General features: G+C 46.7%; 1 protein-coding gene across 1 annotated transcript; it reads right to left on the bottom strand.

Moving 5' to 3' along the window:
- Nucleotides 1–4654: 4654 nt before the first annotated feature.
- Nucleotides 4655–9934, bottom strand: MAL (mal, T cell differentiation protein). The gene is made up of 4 exons (XM_008922789.3): nucleotides 9499–9934; nucleotides 6030–6197; nucleotides 5722–5847; nucleotides 4655–5521 (listed from the first exon to the last, which is right to left on the bottom strand). The coding sequence occupies exons 1-4, from the start codon at nucleotides 9583–9585 to the stop codon at nucleotides 5447–5449; spliced, it is 456 nt and encodes a 151-aa protein (XP_008921037.3). The 5' UTR covers nucleotides 9586–9934; the 3' UTR covers nucleotides 4655–5446.
- Between the last annotated feature and the right edge of the window lie 5171 nt (nucleotides 9935–15105).

Below are 15105 nucleotides of genomic sequence, written 5' to 3'. Positions count from 1 at the left end.
TTTGCTGTATTTAGATGACCTTCAGTTTGCCTGTGTCCTTGCAGAAACAGAGAGCTGAAGGGAGTTGGCTCAGCTGCTGACCCAAAACAACCTCAGTTTGAGTAGTGAGCCTAAAGTGACTGACTGGATCAGCTCTTTGTCGTTTGCTTCCTGCAGTGAGCAGATGGATCATGCCAGCATTTTCTCTCTTCTCAGAATTGGAAATCAGGTGTGTCTCAGTAGCAGGTGATTGCATCCATGTTTGGAGATGTCCTTCTGCTTCCTTGCACGCTGTTCTTACATTTCCTCACCCAGTGCGTATGGAAAAGCCCCCAGTATTCTGGCCTAAGGATGATGAAGGTGCTACAGGAGATCCTGCAAGGCCACTGCTGCACAAAAATTAGGGATGTAGGTTGATGTCAGTGTCTCCAGCTATGCATAATGGGATGAGGTGGCAGCATTCAGCAGGCTCTCATGTGATCTTGGGATCACACAAGAAAGACAAGCTGTAGGGACAGGTCCTTAGATAACAGCACCCAGCGCAGAGCAAGGTGTAAAGTCGAGCTCTCCCCAGCCAACCTGGGCCTGAGCACTGTTCGTTGTGCAACCCAAACTGAGATCTCACACCACATTTTCCCAGCTCGTGAGGCACACGGGCTGTCACTTGGCACAAGGGTCCCCGTGTGTCTTTTGTGTGTAGAGGCTGGCAAACAGACATCTCCCTTGAACGCCTCTTGGTCACTCAGTAATTTCTGTTCTCACTGCTAATGCAGGAGAAACATTGTTCCCAGTGGCTATTTTCTCCGTCAGCCAAAGCACTTGGAAATGTCTGACTGATTTACAGCTGGTGTCTCCAAAAGAATCCACACAAGACTTTCAGGTCCACTTTGTGGGCTAGTAGATATGTGCTGTAAGATAAGGAAGCAGTAGGATGAATGCCATTTACCTTTACTGAACTTATGGTTATGTAGTAACCACAAGTCTCCCTCTTTCCTCAAAGTCTGCACACTAGCTACACTTGCATCTGATCCCACGAGGGTCTTCAGGAATCCTCCGCCTTGTCTCTGCTCTCTGGAGGACATTTAGGGTTCTTCTCAGACACACAGGACAGTAATTCATGTTTGAGCACTTCCCTGAATCGGAAATAAGGCATTTCCACCCCTCACAGCAAATGGGGTTTCATTGCTTGATCCTGTTGGCATAAGGGAGACCGGGGAGCAGGAGGGCCATGGTCTCAGTATAGAGACCACAGGTGTGGAAGGAACTATAACTGAGTCAGGAGAGGGAGAGGCAGGCTGAGCTGGCAGTGAATCACACTGCCACAGACCCAGTTAGAGCTTAGTTCCCTACAAAGAAGTAATCTTTTGTGGGTTTACTGTTTTCACAAGTTTGTCCACATTAATATAGATGCTCGTATAGATGTTTTACCCAGCATACAGGCTGCTCATTGCTCACAAATAAGGCTGACTGTAAAATAAGAAACTCCTGCATTTTCCATGGAGCTGGCCATAAGTTTCTATTAAGTTTCTTTGCTCTCAGAAAAATCAAATTATTCTTCTGCAGTTCAGGAGAAGATGGAAGTTCTACTAACTCATTGCATTGCTGGAGGGCAGGTATCCAATATACAAATATTTGGGGAGCAGTTAACATCGCGGTCAAGCCACTTAATTAAGCAAGAGCAACCAGATTACAATCTGGGCACAGTTAATGAATAGGTCTGTAATTTGTTTTTAACAGGAACTAAGGTTTTGCCTGCCTTCAGGTAGGTAGATTGTTTTAACTAGCATATTCTCTGGATGCCTGCAGACCTCCTTGGCATGCTGAGGAAGCTGAAGAAGAGCAGAGGGAAACTCCAGTTACACTACCAGTTGAAACCTGGTGGTTGCTGTGGGGACACAATAGACCCACTGTTTTAACAGTGGGAATGGGACTTGTAAATGCTCTGGGGGAAAAAAAAAGGCAGATTTGTGGTTTTTTAAATGGGCTGCTCCATCTATCGACATCTGCAATGGAATCCCAGGCATGGGGAGGATGAGAATGTTAAAGATGAGATACCAGTCTGGAGAGATCTGGAAATGCCTAAGCAAATGCAGAGGGTGGGATAGAGCAGCCCCATATATTGGGCCAGGCTGGGAGCAGCTCTGTAGGCAAGGACTGCACGTGCCTGTGGTCAGCAAACTGCAAGGGCCAGGTGTGCAAACAGCATTCCACAGAGCCAGCCATCTCACATCCTGGGGAGCCAGGCCAATTTGGAATTGACTCCATGGAAGTATCTCCAAGGGTAAAGGCTTGTTAGCCTGCAGTGTTCATCACGCCCAATGTTGCCAGTGGAGTGACAGCAAATTCTCAGACCAATGCTGTCCTCAGGGTGAAGGGATGTGGTGAAGGGATGTGGTGCACATGTTGTAGGTGGTCTGTAGGTCCTGGGAGATTCTCTGAGCTCTGGGCAGCATTTTTCCCTTCCAGAATCACTGAAGTGTGCCATTTTCCAGACAGCTACCTTGGGTTGCCCAGGTTCAGGGCATGGCAGTCTTCATGGCTGTATTGAGATGATAGGAAAGCTGGGCATGATGGGCAGCAGAGACTTCTTTTTTTTCATTTTTCTTTTTTCTTCCTTCCATGCAGGGAACGTGCATATTGCTGCAAATGAGGTTCAACTGAGCAGCCTGATGCAACAAAACCACACCTCACTGTGTCACTGTCCTGCACTGGGGGCACAGCAGCCCTGCGCCAAACAGGGACACTCATTCACCCTGCAAGCTACTTAGCTGCATGGGATTGAAGTTAAGAGTCACACCGGGAGGGTTTCAAAGTTTCAACATCACTTTGTTGTTCATTCTTGACCCTTCGTGATATTGGCCCTTCTACCTGCCCAGCCCTCTCCAGGAAAAAATATGGCCCAGGTCACACTGTGGTCAAAGAGCATCCTTCCCAATGCCATGTCCACGACCTTGTCACAGCCCTCTCCGGAGCAGCACTGAGCTGATAACACGCCCATGCCAGCAGCACACGACTGTTTTTTTCTCCAGTGCTGGTTTTCAGCAAGGTTAGGATAATACTGTGGGGGAGGTATCTCAGCAAACTGGGTGGGGACAGAAAGAAACGGTGGAGCAGGTGAGCTAGTGCAGACTGTGGTGAACTGGTGTGTGGCAGGGAAGGGAGAAGCAAAGGCAGAAAGAATGGGGAGGAGAAATGGGAGCCCTGCCAAGACATAGGCTGTAAATGTGATGGCCACAAGGGACACGGATATGAAGGGACAGGCAACACTGCTTGTTGCAGAGGTGCTGGCAGAGCAAGCGAGGAAGACAGAGATACATGATCCCAGAGTGCAGAGTATGACTGCAAATGTCTGCCTTTGTAAACAGACCCAAGCAGAAAACATCCTTGTGTTTCAATGTTAAATTCGGGGCATTAACAGAACGAGGGCAAACCTGGCCACCAACACCCCATCACACACCCCATGATGATGTGATGTTGAAACCAGTTTCAAAGGGTAGATGTTTAACTTCAGAACCATGTGCCATTGTCCAAAGTGGCTGCAAGTTCCCTCCCTGCTCTGAAAAGGGATTTCTTTTTCCACCTCTGTTGCAATGAGTTTGCTGTTGTCACAGTAACAGAGGCAAAACAAGTCAGGCTGGTTTGCAGCAATAAAAAACCCCAACAATTAAATGTTTTCCTTACGTTGCAATTAAAAACTTCAACCCAAACCTGTGGTCACAGGTCAAAAGTTCCCCCAGATCTGAAGCAACAGAGGTGCCTCCAAGTCAACTTTTATTTCCCTTTTGTTCTCCCGTCCTTGTTATTATCCAGGAACTTCGGACTCAAAATGGAAAGGATAATTTGGTACATTGCTTATGAGGCACCTCTAACATGTGAAAAGATCCCTTCCTAAGTCTAAACTCCATTTAAATTAATTCATTGTCACAGTTTAACGCCAGCAACTAAGCTCCAGAGAGCCACTCACTCATTCCCCACAGTGGGATGGAATGGGATTGGGGAGAGAATTGTCAGGGTAAAAATTAGAAAACTCATGGATTAAGATACTGATGGTTTAGTAAGTAAAGCAAAAGCCCTGCACACAAGCAAAGCCAGACAAGGAATTCATTCCCTTCCCATGGGCAGGCCATCTCGAGGGAAGCAGGGCTCCATCACACGTTATTTGAGAAGACAAATGCCACAACTCCAAATGTCCCATCTTCCTCCATCTTCCCCCAGCTTTATATATGGGGCATGATGCCATATGGCATGGAATATCCCTTTGCTCAGTCCGGGTCAGCTGTCCCAGCTGTGTCCGCTCCCAGCTCCTTGTGCACCCCCAGCCTCCTCGCTGGTGGGGTGGGGTGAGAAGCATAAAAGGCCTAAACACTGTGACACTGCTCAGCAATAACAAAAACATCCCTGAACGCTGTTTCCAGCACAAATGCAAAACAACCCTGTACTAGCCCCTGTGAAGAAAAACATCCCAGCCAAAACCAGCACACTCAACACTCACTGAGATTAACCTGAGTTAACCTGGGCCCCTCAGGCTCCCCTTGACAGAAAAACCCTCTGATTTGTGTCCAAGTTTCTGCCTCCTTGTTAGGCATTGCCCTGTTACAGGGCAGTGCTCCTGAGGCTGTACAGGGCTGTGTCTCTGTGTGCAGCAAAGGGAAAAACAGCAGAAATGACTCATCTATTTTCAAAATCACAGCAAACCCATCTTTATTAGCGACATAGTGCTACTGTAAGAAAGAGTAGCCATTCACCAAAGACAAGAATTGATTGCTTATTCGAGATGTCATTCTAATCATCCATACAATTCTCCTACAGTCTACTGCACACCTTCCAAAGTTGTATTTTGTAGGGGGATCAAATACAGTGGTAATTCCTGGCATTATTTCAATTATTCAGTATTACCCAATTCCTCAAAATTCAGCAGTACCCTTCAGGGGCTGCAACAATTCATATTGCTCCCAAGGCAAGTTAAATATTGTCCCCATTTCTCATCACAAGTCAATGAAGGCATTTTCAGGAACTGCATGAAAATATTAATTTGGTACAGCAGGTTTAGGGAAAGACACAGACTTAAATGGACAGGCAGCAATGAAAATGACACAGTTTCATACTCATGATCCTTAGTGCTGGTTGTCCAGTTTCCCCTGACTGCAATAAAAACCCTGGAGGCATAAAGGAACAGTTCGGGGAGATTTTAGTACTTTGAATCCAACTATACTATGTTGTTTTTTTTTATTTTGGGCCCCACTTATCAGCATCAGACTGTACCCAGCCCAGAAGAGACTGAAGGGAAACAGACTGTGCCAGGATATACCTTTCTCTGGCAGGCTCCTTGTCTTCTTTGCCAAGATCCCACATAAAAACCCACTTGTTTATAGTATTTACATTAAAAAACCCAAAACCCAAAGCCAGCCTGGAAACTGCAATCACTGTTCTTGAGATGACCACAGGACACACTTCCGAGGGGAGGCTCTCAGGATGATTTCCATCGCAGGAGCGAGAACACCTTGTGGATCACGTAAACCAGGGTAGTTACGAATGCAAATACCTGTGACAGAAAAACACATCAGCCAGTTGACTTCCTGTTGCATGGCAGGAGTTTCAGCACTGAGCAAACACCTCATGGTGACTCTTGCATGTTTGGACACATTAGTGCATAGTAGGACTGTGACTCGTTTAGGATTTGCACTTGAGGCCACTGCACAGTTACCTCCTGACCTTCCTTTCCCCTGCTTGCCAGGCACTCACCACAGCAGCAATGTTCTCCCTATAGATCTCTGCTGTGAACGAGCCGGCGGCAACATAAGTCGCGGAGGCTTCCAACACAGCGGCACTGAGGTAGAACAGAGATGCTGTCCCCTGGCAAATGGCATCCTAAAAAACAAGGGTCACGCCGTCATTTCCAAGGAGGGATCACATTGCAAAGGGGGGAAAAAGGGAACCCGTGCAAGCAAGCCCCAGCCTGTGATTTGGAGTGCAGTAGCAGCACTCTCCTTTGCAGGAGACAATTGTCTTCCAGGGAGGGAGAGGCCCAGAGGTTTGTTACATCCACTTACCAAGGTGACCCAGAAGCTGCTGCCCCCATGGGCCCCACAGAAGTAGAGGCACATGAGGGTAGTGGACATGACGAAGCAGAACACGGAGACAAACATCACCCAGCCTTGCAGCATGGGTATTGGGACCTTTGAGGATGCCACCAGGATCCAGACAAGGCCTCCAAAGATCTGCAAGTGAAAGTGGGAGATAGGATGAGCATGGGATAAAGTGACTGATCCAGAGCAGAGAGTGCCATGCATGCCTCTGGCACTAGCACTGCACATGGCAATAGTTCTTCCTAGCCTCCACTTGAAACTGGATATTTATCTGGGAGCACCTGCCACTGATCTTGACCCAAAAAAAATCCTCTCTGTAGCCCTGCCTCCTGGTGTCACTGCCATTCACATCCTCCCTACATCAGTGTGCTCAGAGGGCTGGTTCAGACACTTCTGAAGGCTGGTTTTGATGAACAGGGAGGCTGATTTCAGAAAGGCATGTTTGCTTCACACCCAGTGTGTCAGATCCCTGACAGGAGCAGTGTCAAGCCCAGTTCATCTGCACAAACAGCACAGACATGTGGTCCTCACAAAGGCCACAGAGAAGAGACAACATGTTTGAGAGGTAATATGGCCAGTTTTAAGCTCTGAGATAGGGGAAATAAGCTTGAGGCTCACAGCTCCTTCTGGAAAGGAGAGCTTGTATTGCTGCTCCAGCTGTTTGGGTCATCCTTCGTTGGCTACACCAGAGGTACCAACTGCTGGTGTGGGAGCAGGTGGGGCCCCAGCCTTCTAAGCCAGCCTTGGGAGTTTGCCATGGGTTTTCTGGTGAGGTGGGGAACACAAAGACAGCAGGGTCTAGGCTCCATCCTTTCTCCACCAGCAGACTCCTACACAAGAGGATGAGAGCATGATGTTCAATGTTGTGGAATGTCTGGACTGCAAGTGGTGCCTTTGCACTAAAATGCTCTCAGTAGCTTTTCTGTGCTACAGATCAGGCGAGTTGTTCCTTGAACCTCTGCAAAGTTGAGTCTGTGATGAGGAGCTCCTCAGCTGAACCCACAGTGTGCTGCTGTGGGGACCTCTCCCTCATCACCAGCTGTCTTGGATTTGCAGGCAAATCTTCAGAGGTAGGAGAGCCTTGCTGACTCCATTCTGACTGCCAGTGTGTCCCAGGCCAGCCTTTGTCAGCATCCAAATGCCAACTCATACTAACTGTGGCATTTCTATTTCCTTGGAGACATTTTGCAAGTGGAAAGAAAGTTTCTGATTTATTATGCCCAGAAAATGTCACATCATTTGTGTCACTCCACATTTGTAGGAAGGTTCCATTATGCAAATTGATACATTAAATCCATTATATGACTGAGACGTTGCAAACAGCTGAGTGAAAATAGGTCTTCCAAAGTGCTGATGGTTTGGTGCTTCTTGTAACAACCAAAGACTGACACTTGAACACTAATACAGTCCCTTTAATAACTCATGTGGTGACATAATGAGTCTACTGTAGCTAAAGATCCTGGGGAAAACCTTATATTTGCTCCATTAAAATCAAACACAAATTGGGTGAGATAGGAAGTTCGGGGAAGAAGTATCACTGATCACTTCCTACCACTCACCATTTCTCCTTTGTGCAGGATGTGCTTACTCACTCAGGCAAGTATGTTTGACATGGTTTGATTATTGACGTTGGTTTTATGGTGCTGCTGTTCGGCAGACTCATAAAAATGAGGGAAGCATTGAGAGGCTTTCAGTAATAACCCACAGCAGGTTGGGGACAGCAGTCTAAGAAAAAATTTGTCTTTCGAAAAGCCTTTTACCAAGAAAACATATCTGTTTTCAGCTTGTTTCAGCTTTTCCGCATAGGTCTGGCTATCCATTTATGCCAAAAATTCTTCAAATAAAGTAGATTACAAGAAGTAAACTGAGCCTCACAGAATAAAAATGGTAGTTCTTAATCAGCACATGCAGATGTGGCAATCATCTGAGCTGCAGGCAGGATCTTCTGGAAATTTCACAACTGTCTTAGCATTTGAAATGTCAATTTTTTTATTTTTCTTTTGTTTTGTTTCATAATTACCATATTAACTCATTGTAGGCAACCTCAGGTTCCACTAAGGAATGAGAAACTCTTTATCCTTTTGTGATTCAAGGCAACCACCTCCTTTGTACACAGTAGAGCTCATACAGCTGCATAGCATAGAGTTATACACATCTTGGAGATGGAGAAATCCAGTTATGCAGCATTCCTCCTTCCTGGGTGGTTCCTGAGCCTTCAGGATGCACATTTCCAGATCTTACCCAAACCAAAGGATAGGGTGCTTATTTAAGCAAGCTGCCTTGCCAGATCCCCTGGAGTCAGGGATTACAAACAAACAGTTCAAGGGGAATAAGCACGCTGAGACCAACAGCAAGCCCAGCACCAGGACTAACGCAGCTCAGTGGCAGGGCTGTCTGGCAAGTGTCCACCCAGCCAAAACATCCACAGGGACTTAAAACCCTCCCTCAACCTTCCCTACCGGAAACCTGGACCTTGATCTCAGAGCCCAGGCACAGAGACCAAGTCTCCAGAGCATAACTGGAGGAGCTGAAGCAAAGCCTTTCTCTACATCCTCTTTGCTGGATTGCTATAACTGGGAGAATGAAGTAAATGCTGTAAATCCCAGGAGTGTGGACCCAGTTGTGTGACAGGAAAGAATTTGGTCCCAGATAGGAAAGCTGAAGTTTTTAGCATTAAATCATCTGAAGCCAAAGCCTTCAGTGCTGGATGAGAGTGCTCAGGCTTTGGAAAAAGCCTCTCAAACTCTCGTGAGAAGAGCAGGTTTCATGACTGGGGCAGAGGACACAGGAAAAAGGTTATCCTTGAAGATTTCTTTTAGTCACTGGTCACAGCAACTGCTTTTAATCACTTGCGCCAAATCCATTAAGATTATAATCTCCTGCTCAATGAATTTACAATATGGAAAGAAGTTACAAGGTGTTTGCTCACCCTTGGCCCACCCACACACCCAGGCCCAGCACTCTGCACCTCCATCTCAGGAATGTTGCAGCTGAGCAGGACACCTTCGGTAGACCAGGCTCTTTGCTGCTGCAAACAATTGCCTCAACTAGCCTTAATTCCCTGCTTTAAGCAAGCGGTTTATCCTTTGTCTGTATTATCTGCTAAAATCATCTTCTAATTAAATAACTGGCTCAATTTGTCAACCTAGTTTAAACAAACCAGCAACCTCCTCAACTTTTTTTAGGGGGGAAATTACAAAAGGCTTTCAGATGCATCAGAAAAACCCCCTTGCAGTCTAAAGGAGAGCTTCAGAACCCTGCCTCAGGCCTTGTAGCTTTCTGTGGGGGGTTAACTAGACGTCAGGGGCTGGTGCTGGTCCCGAGCCCAACGTGCTGTGGGTCAAGTCTAATCCCTCAGACACCTGCAGCACGACATGTGCTGGGTGCCCCACGAGCAGCAACTGCCCTCCCCCAGAGAAAAGTCAGCACTCACGATTTCAGGAATGAAGAGCACATCTGGGAAAGTCGTCAGGACAGCCAGGCCACTGGGCAAAGAGCTGGTGGAAGTTGCTGAGGACATTGCAAGCCTCTCCCACGGTGACTGTCAGCCACTCTGTCCAAATGCTAAATGCAGCCTCCTTGCCTCTCTCTCTATCCCTCTCTCTTCCTCCTTTTCTACCCGTCTTCCTGCTCTCTCCTCTTTTCTTCCTGCTGACAGATGAAGACGGCTGTGAGTGGCACAGGTGTGGCCAAACCCTGTGACCTTGGCTGACAGGAGTCACATGGCAGGTTTTCAGGAGATGGGGGCAGCCCTGAGGCATTTGGAGCAGAGTCCTCTCTGCACAAGTTGAACATGCAAGGCAAGTCCCTGGGCGGTGGTGAGTGGCACTGGCTGACATCTGAGGGCAATGGGAAAGATTTGTACCCATGCGCCTGGACAGCCTCTTGTCCCCTTTTGTGTGCACAGTAAGTCACCTTGTCCCTCGTGCATACAAGCTGACCACAGCAGCAGCCACAAGGACATGGCAGCTACAGGAAACACTGGGGCCAAGAAGTGTCTCACAGGTGGAGATGCATCGCAAGACAAGGACAACCAAACTGCAGGGTGAGCCACTTCCACTGCCTCAGGAGAAGATTGGATATGCCAAGGTAACACAAATGGCCTAAAGTAATGAGACTTCACAAGGCTTTTTTTTTTTTCTTCTTTTTAGTCTGTGGTCCATGGGAGCAAGTCATTCCTCTTCTCCTTAATATGGAACGTTTACTCCAGAAACTAAGGCCAAAACCATGAAACATCAGGAAAAGAAAGGGAGCAGTGTAGCAGTGCATGTCGCTGCGGACCAGTGACCCCTGGAAGAGGTGCCCATTTCAGCCAGGCCCAGTATATGGCACTTGCCCTTTCACGGCTCCTTCCATGCAAAAGCCTTTGGTGCAGAGTCCAGAACAGGAGGTAGGACTGCCTTGTTTCCAACCCCACACTCCTGGCACGTGCAGCTGCGATAACCACCATTGTCAGCTCTGGCCCAGAGCCTCCAGCACACCTCCTTCCAGCTGTAACTGGGGGGTTCAGTCATTGTTGCCAGGCCTTGCAAGGGCAATGAGCAAAGTCTCTGGGCAGCCTTTGCAGGACATGCCAGACACGCTCCAGGTATGCTCCAAGAGGCCTGAGGGGCTGGGGGAGGACTGGGTGGTAGACCAAGGACAGAGCCCCAGTGTTGGTGTGGCTGTGAAGGGGAAGGTGGGGGCCTCCAAGAGCTTTCATTCCTTGCCTCTTCTGTATGGGAGCCCTAATGGTGGGGGTTTGGACCTGGGCTCTGATGAGGGTGAGGGGTGAGGGTTAGGTGTTAGAGCAAGCACAGAGCCACAGTGTTGGTGGGACAGTGACGGGGTGTGATGGATACCTCTTATCCAGACCTTGAGCTCTCCTCTTTTTTCTTTTTTTTTTTCCCCCTCCCTCCCAAGTAGTCCATTGAAGCAGGAACATTTAAGTGGATAATTTCATGTTTCTTTGCTTCTGGAGACCTTTTCTCATTTAAAGGCAGAGTCCATTCTGACCTTCATGACTTCTTCAAAGATGAGGGAGTGTTTTTGCTGCATCTACCTGATTTTCCACCTCTCTAGTGAGATTCCATGTGCCATAAGATGGCATCTGTATAAAAACTGACATATGAAGCAGACCTACAAACCAGTCAGCAAACAGGGAGAGCAGAAGGCAGTGGGGAATGCAGGATGCAGAGTTGCATAGAGACAGCTCCAGAGGGGGTCTAGCTGTGTCTGTAATGGGCAGAGATGAAGCTATGTAGCTCTCCTGGTCCTGGGAGCACAGGACTGGCAGTAGTGTGCCTCAGGAATGAGCAACTGTGTTATGAGAGGCAAGGGCACCGGTGCTGTTCAGTTCAGGAGGGATGAGTAAGCTCTGAGGAATCCATTCTTTGTGTTATTTTCAAATTATTGGTGATGGATTAAGAAAAGTAACACTATTTTTAGTGTCGAAGAATGCTGAGAGTAGCTTGACCCAACTCTCTTAAATTAGACCCATCTCTCGAGTGTTCTTCCCGACTGAGGTGGGCATCACCAGGGACGTGGTAGGAAAGTGAGAGACAGAACCTTTGAGCAGAAGAAACCGAAGAGCTGGTAACATCTAATTCAAATGCTGAGCAGGCAGGACAACACAGAATCTAAAGGTTGTAGGACTCACAGTCAATCTCTTCATACTATAAAAGACCAGTCCCACTTTTTTACCAGCGGGGATTTCCGTCATACATTCCTTAGGTACATGAAGATCCTTCCCTCAGGTGGGGACACTCCTCAGGGATACTTCTCAAGGCTGAGTGAAAATTTGTCCACAGTCAGTGGTATGGCTGAGTAACATCAATAAGTTTGATACTTATTAAGCTATCTATGACATTACTGATTGAATAAATAGTGCACTATATTAGTAGTTTGTGTAGCAAATGATTCTGATAAAAGTCTTTTGCCTTTTTGCCACTTTGCATTTTTATCTTTTTACATTTTTATCTAATCATCGTCATCATCAATTTAAATAAAGCAATCGAGATTTATAAAGGCACAATTACACCTGTAAAGCCTTTCTAACCCTTGTGACTCATTGGGTGGGTTTCTCTGACGGACTCTGTATGAAGCATCCATTCAGTCCCTGACACGTGGCTTCTCCTGTTTTGTTTCATGTTCTTCTCCATAGAGGAGCCAAGAACAGAAACTCGGTAGGTTCAGGGATTGCTTGAATGCTTAAGGTACCAGGAGAGAAAGCTCCAGCTGGCATTTACCTCTCATGGTCAGCCTGTCATCTGCACCTGGAACACTGGAATGAGGTGCTTTTCATTCCCATGTTAATGCCCTGTCATTTTCCTTCAGGAGCCCACCACTGAAATTTGGAATCAGCCCCCTGAAAAAAACAAAAAGGATAACATTATCTTTCCTGAGGAAGAAAAGAGCCAAACCCGGTGTTGGTAGTGCAGATGACAGGGTTTCCTAGGGATGTATAGGGCAGTAAGAGCTTTCTGTCCTGGAAAGTTTTGTCTGACAGAGATCTCTGGGCCTATCCAGTTTTGGAACTGTTATCCAAATACTGGAGGTGGGATCCCGAAAGACAATGACAGTGCCTTTACTTGTTAAGGAAAGCATCTAGCCCCATTGGTGGTGGTGGTGCTGCTCCCGGGAGGTAAAAACCAGCAATAGCTTTCTTTCCTGAGAACTTTTGTGTTAGAGCAATCCCTGGTGGACATATTCAATACTGGAGGCAATATCCAAATTTTGGTGATGGGCTCCTGAAAGTGGATTGCTCCCTCACAAAAAGTGCTATGAAAGAAAGCTGTTGCTGGCCTTTACCTCTCCTCAGTGGCCTATTATCTGCACCACAGACAATGGGGATAGCCGCTTGCCTTCCAAAATAAATGTATTTCTTTTTGTTCTGGCACATTTTGTTTGCCAGTAGTGTCTAGAAATTTTCAACTTCGGATCTGCACATTGCGTTTCTTGGATAGTGTCGAGGTCCATTTAATTGCTTAGCAAGTACACAGCACCCTATGGTAGAGTTCTGAATGGTGGCAGTGGGAAGGTAAAAACCAACATCTGTTTGTCTGGGCACCTTCAGTGGGAGAGCATTTTGTGGAGGGCTTCGGTTTTGGATCCTGACTCTGTGAGAGTAAAAGAAAGGAAAGTGAATAGTCTCAGTGTTGACAGTGGTGCAGTTTATAGGCTGCAAAAAAAAAAAAAGGTGTAGTCCAGCACTGGCTCTTTCTTCTATGACCTTTTCTGTGGGAGCAGCCACTGAATTTTTTTAAGTTTTGGATATAGATTTTGCGAGAGTGGAAGAATTGGAGGGTACGTACATCTAAAAGGAAAGAGCGAAGACCTGTGTCTGGTGCAGTTTACAGGCTGCAAAGGGAGGGTGAGGGCCAGTGCTGAATTTTTGTTCTAAGATCATCTGTATGTAAGCAGTTGCTGGCTGTTTTAAGTTTGGGAGCAGGGCTCTGCAAGACTGAAAGAATATGATGGCTGAGGGAGCTGAAAGGGAAAGCTCATAGCTCCAGGGTGTGTGGTGTAATTCAAGGGGTACGAGCTAAAGGTTGAGCTAGCAAGAGCTTTCTCAGGCAACATCTGTTGTGACTGAGATTTTTTTGCTGGATATTTTCAGTTTAGGTACAGGATCTCTAGGAGTGTGAAAGAATGTGATAGGACATGGAAAGGAAAGTTGATTGCCTCACTGTGTATGGTGCAGTTGCTGTGAATGTCACTGTGAATGTGAAATCCAGTAACTTTTCTCTCCTAACACATTTTGTGGCCCTGCTAAAATCACAGTGCTGGGCTTTGCGAGAGAGCAAAAATGTGAGGGTGCATAGAACAGAAAAGAAAGAATCATGGCACCAGTGTTGTGCAGTTTAAAGGCTGCAGGGGGAAGGTGATGCCCAACACTGTCTTTTTTGTAATAGGACATTTTTTGTGGGAGCAGTTGATAGAAGTTTTCAGTTTTCAAGTTGAGCTCTGTGAGACAGAGAGAATGTGATGCTACATGCAACTGAGAAGGAAAGTGCAAAGCTCCAGGGTATGTATTGTAATTCCAGGAGTATGAGACAAATGCAGAGATAGCAAGAGCTTTCTCAGCTGGCACCTATCGTGACCAAGACTTTTGCTGGATATTTTTAGTTTAGGTACAAAATCTATGTGATTGTGAAAGTATGTGAATTTCCAGATGTATTCAGTTTTGGAGGTATTATCCAAATTTCTGAGATGGGCTCCTGAAAATTATGGAAACACATGTATTTTGGAAAGGAAAGCAGTCAGCCTCCGTGTTTCGTGGTTCAGATGACAGAGTGCCCAGAGGAGATAAAGGCCAACAGCAGCTTTCTGTGGTGCCTCCTTTTGTGCTTGAGCAAACACTGGATGTAATCAGTTTAAAAGCCCAGATCCAAATTTCAGAGCTGAGCTTCAGAAAAGAATGGCAGTACATTTATTTTGGCAAGCACTTAGCCCCTGTGTTTGTGGCTATTACCTCTTCTGGGCATGCTGTCATTTGCACCACTAACACTGGAACTAGGTGCTTGCCTTTACCAAGGAAAGGCACTGTCATCCACTTTCATGAGCCACTTGCAAAAAATTGGATTCCAGATCCAAAATTTGAATATGTCCGGGGATGGCTGTCACACAAAAGTTACCATGACAGAAAGCTATTGTTGGCCTTTACCTCCTCTTGACAGCCTATCACTTCCACCTCCAGCACTGGGGATACCTGCTTGTCTTGCCAAAATAAATGTGTTGCCATACACTTCAGGAGAGCCAGCTGTATAATTTGATCCAGGGTCTGAAACTAAATACATTCAGAGATTGGTCCCACACAAAAGGTGCCAGGAGAGAGAAAGCTGTTCCTGGCCTTTACCTCCGCTGGCCACCCTGTCATCTGCACCAGGTGCTTTCCATGTCAAAACTGAAGTAGTCAGAATTTGCTGTAGTCTATCTCTGGAATTGGGATTCTAACTCAAAATTGGAATGCATCCAGGGATTGCTCCCACAAGAAAGGTGACAGGACATAAAGCTGTTGCTGGCCTTTGCCTAACTTCTCGAGCAGTGTATTATTTGAACC

The sequence above is a fragment of the Manacus vitellinus genome, unplaced genomic scaffold, assembly GCF_001715985.3.
Source record: "Manacus vitellinus isolate BGI_N305 unplaced genomic scaffold, ASM171598v3 scaffold_81_pilon, whole genome shotgun sequence".
Lineage (NCBI taxonomy): Eukaryota > Metazoa > Chordata > Aves > Passeriformes > Pipridae > Manacus > Manacus vitellinus.
This window is presented reverse-complemented; position numbering and strand designations above follow the sequence as displayed.